This window comes from Semicossyphus pulcher, unplaced genomic scaffold, assembly GCF_022749685.1.
Source record: "Semicossyphus pulcher isolate SPU_LCO1_2020_fin unplaced genomic scaffold, fSemPul1.0.p SCAF_21, whole genome shotgun sequence".
NCBI classification, from domain to species: Eukaryota; Metazoa; Chordata; class Actinopteri; order Labriformes; family Labridae; genus Semicossyphus; species Semicossyphus pulcher.
The window spans coordinates 15,966,429-15,970,357 of record NW_027211695.1 but is presented as its reverse complement, the minus strand read 5'-3'; the positions used below and the strand labels follow the sequence as shown (position 1 = coordinate 15,970,357).

General features: G+C 43.4%; 1 protein-coding gene across 1 annotated transcript; it reads right to left on the bottom strand.

Annotated features, from left to right (window-relative positions):
- Nucleotides 1–302: 302 nt before the first annotated feature.
- On the bottom strand, nucleotides 303–3,418 carry LOC138600919 (E3 ubiquitin-protein ligase TRIM39-like). Its single transcript, XM_069672466.1, has 9 exons — nucleotides 3,101–3,418; nucleotides 2,651–3,008; nucleotides 2,449–2,544; nucleotides 2,120–2,353; nucleotides 1,879–2,026; nucleotides 1,757–1,783; nucleotides 1,584–1,648; nucleotides 1,163–1,279; nucleotides 303–1,003 (listed from the first exon to the last, which is right to left on the bottom strand). Exons 1-9 carry the CDS (start codon nucleotides 3,406–3,408, stop codon nucleotides 602–604), a joined length of 1,755 nt encoding a protein of 584 aa, XP_069528567.1. The 5' UTR covers nucleotides 3,409–3,418; the 3' UTR covers nucleotides 303–601.
- Between the last annotated feature and the right edge of the window lie 511 nt (nucleotides 3,419–3,929).

The following is a 3,929-nucleotide window of genomic DNA, read 5'->3' as shown; positions in this document are numbered from 1 at the left end:
ATGTGCCCTGGCAAACAATATGTAAGTAAATCCCCATAATGCTCCATTACTCAGCAAAATAAACAAGTCACGATCATGCCACGTGAAGCCAAATAGCTCATGTATGTTATATTGTAAGGTGAAAACAAGATGTGCAAGATTTCCTTAGAAATCAAAGGTTGGATAACTTGAATGGAAGGAAGTAATAAAAGGTATGTTAACCTTAAACTACCCAAATAGACAAGAATACAAAATCTAGTTGCAAAATGACACAATTTCACAGTTTTTTACTTTGCAAAAGATTTTTATTTTTCATTTTCACAATTTGTATCTTTCGATACACAGTGCCTTCAACACCATTAACAGTATTTTTATATGCATTTATACAAATCTGGTATCATATTGAATTGGTAATGAATTTCATTCATAAAAAAACAACATTTTAAAATGAAAAAAGAAAAAAAACATCTTTTTGGCAGTGTTGCATTGTCATAAAAACAGAAACACATCATGAACTTCAGCCTGCTGCAGGCCAGTGATGTTTAACTACTATTACAGTAAAATAAATGTGATGAAACCAAAATAGGTTTAAAATGTTCAGAATCCAAAAGAAGCGTTTCCATCACACATGTGACTCGATGGTTATGTCCTGTACCTCGCTGACCTGTCCCTCAACAGGACAGATAACCAACGGCGCGGTGTTCTTCCCGTTATCTTGAACACACGGGTTTAAGTACGGGTAGAGAGGCTCGGTGAAGCTACATCCGCTGTAAGTGTAAATGTGAGTCTTCGCTTCTGCGTTGTAGAAGGACACCGAGCCTTCTTCGTAGTCCAGGAACACACCCACTTTCTTCGGGGTTTCCTGGAGTTGGAGGGTGACGGAGGGGCCGGCGCAGGCGCTGAGACTGCCGCCCTTTCGCCGACAGATCGCCCAGAAACCGCTGTCAGGACGCACCGAGATGGCGCCCTTCCTGTTGATGGACTCCCTCGCCACGCCGAGATCCCAGTCTGTTTTATCGCCAACCTGAAACACAATGTAGAAAATACAGAGTCAGACACGACAGAATGAGCTGTATCTAAAGGTTTTTATAGGGTCACAGGTAGTTTTTTTTTAGTAGTTTTTAAGCCTTTAGGAAACATTAAACTTTGTTTGTCGTATGTTTTCTTGTTTCTGAGCTCCCACCTGAATTTCCCAGTAGCGTCTTCCAGATGTGAAGCTCTGCTTCCCCAAAACGCAGACGCAGGAGTCGAACCTCTGAGGACGCTCTGTGACTGGATCCTTTTTCTTCTGGCTGCTCACCTGTTGATGAATGCAATCGCTTTAGTTTCATTTTTAGCTCCTTCCCACTTAATTCTCACATGCTTTTCACACATATTTTAATTTTCAGGTGAGAACGTGTCGTCTCTTTGTCACTGAAATGCAACACAGTCGGGATGTTTTAGCACAAAAGGTCGAGCTAAAATTGGTCGGCCTGCTGAGCAAACGATAACACCCAAACTTTCCCTACAGTCTTAAACGTGAGACACGGAAACTAGAAAGACTCGTTTAATTTTTAGACAGTGCTCTTCACACAGCAAGATACAGTCAGATAATCAGACAATACCTTCTTTCTGTCTGGAGACAGGACCAGCCAGCCTGAAGCCGTCTCAGGATCCAGAGTGACGTCGACTGCAGAAACAAAGAGGGAAAACAGTGAGTCAGGGAATAAGAGAGCTGCTAATGGAGGTTAAAACAGGTTGTTGAAAGAAGGTAATGGATGCATGAGTGTGAACCTACCTGCATACTGATTCATCTTGTCCGCTTCTGCAAGAAACAAAAAGAAAAAGGTTATTTTCATGCACTGATTGTCAGAAGAATCTCTTGAATGTGTGAAGTAAAGCTGCTAAAACTTTACTGACCTTCTGCAGACAGTTTGTCCGCAAGTTCCTGACAGACGTCCACGAGCTTGTAGACGGCTCTGCTCACCGTCCCCATGCAGTTATCTGAATGCACGGCCACCTCGGACCACTCCCTGGTAGACGGGAGTCTACTTAGAGACGGGAAGCTCTAAAATAGGGAACACGAAGGAGGTTGTTATGAGTTCAGCTGTTTAAATTAGTCGCGTCATAGAAATGCTGACATGCGGTTGAGGTATCGAACCTGGAGGAGGTGAAGAGGGTTCTGCGTGATCTCCAGGTGCTGCAGCTCGCTGCTCCGCGTCTGCAGGTCTTTGATTTCCTGCTCCAGCTCGCCGAGCAGCTCCTCGGCTCTCCTCTCGGCTACCTGCTGCCTCTCAGCGAGCTCCTCGACCAGCCCGGCCTGGTGTCTCTCCACGGCCATGACCAGCAAGGAGCAGACCTGAGCGCTGCTCTGGATCTCCCTCTCTTTGATTTTCTGCAGATGGAAACAGTAGAAAGTGTTAATGTACGGACAAAACAGACCAGTTAACCCATTTTGAACATGCTTTTTTAATAAAATGGCAAACTTACGTTGCTTATATACACTGAATTTTTAATTTGCTCCATCTTCCTCAGTCTGGCCTGGATCATCTGCTGAATGTCGGCCTTCGTTTCCCTCAAATGAGTCTGAAAAAAGGTAAAATAAATACAATATTTGAAATGATGTTTCAGAGAAGCAGGCAGAAAGGACGGGTTTTCTTTTGGCAAGTCGTAAACAAGATAAGCTCCTCACCTTGACCCTCTTGCTCGCCTTCTCCATGACGACAACCTTGTGGCACCTGTGGTCCCTCTCTGTGCACTCCTCGCACACCGGCGCCTGGTCTGTCCTGCAGAACTTGGTCAGCGGCTTGTTGTGCTTCCTGCAGAGGTGGCTGGTTGTAAAGGTCGCTGGATCCGTCAGCCGGTGTTTCTGCAGCGCCGGATCGATGAGGTGCGGGCTGAGGTGGAGGTCGCAGTAAGACGCCTGGCACATGAGGCACGACTTCACGGACTTGGTTCCGAGGCAGATATCACAGGGGATTTCCTCCGCATTGAAAAGTTGGTTTGGTTTCCCGTCTTCCTCCTCTTGGTTGTGAGCCGGCGACAGAGACCTTTTATTTTGAAATAATCAGGTTAAATCTCCGTTTAATTCAAATATTTACGAGTAAGCATCACGTTGAAAAAAAAAGGAGGTGATACAAACCTTTTGAATATTTCAATGATATCCGCAAATCCTCGGTTGACCCTGAGCTCTGGACGCCTACTGAATGTCTCTTTGCACAGCGGGCACTGACACTGGTCCTTCGTGTCCCAGAAGCCTTCGATGCAGTCCAGGCAGAAGTTGTGTCCACATGGGATGGAGACGGGGTCGGTGTAGGTGTCGAGACAGATGCAGCACCTGAGCTGCACCTCGAACGGCTCGGAGGCCACGTTTCTGGCTGGAAAAAAACAACACAATATGAACTTTAAACATTCATACTTGAAAAAAAACTGTTCTGCAAACAAATTCATTTGGACTTAAATGTAAATTCAAAATATTACATCACTGTTACTCACTCTTAATAACATTAAATTACTTGTAATTACTGACTAATCACACAGGCAAAAGAACATTTTCCAGGGTTGCATCACAGTAATGACTGTTATTAGGTAACGACTAGAAATCAGTTACTGACTATTATAATTAAAATGCACTTTAAGACAGATTTCATCACCAGCAGCTCAGTACATTAAGTAGATAAAGTAGTAAGAACATATATGGTTATTATTGTTCCTTGTTGCAGCGGAAAAAAACAACCCTTAATTTTATCTATCTGTCCTGTTATTTACAACTTTTGAAATTATTCTTAAACTACTTGAAGTTAAATAGCGTATAAATGCATACAGAAACGCTGTACATTTACAGACTAGACCAATGATTTTGCAGTTTGAGCAACAAACCCTGCTACATGACCATCGCCTTTGCAGCAGCTTGTTTATTATAGTTTAAAGCCTAAATGACAACACAAAAATATTATAAACATGCAAATATA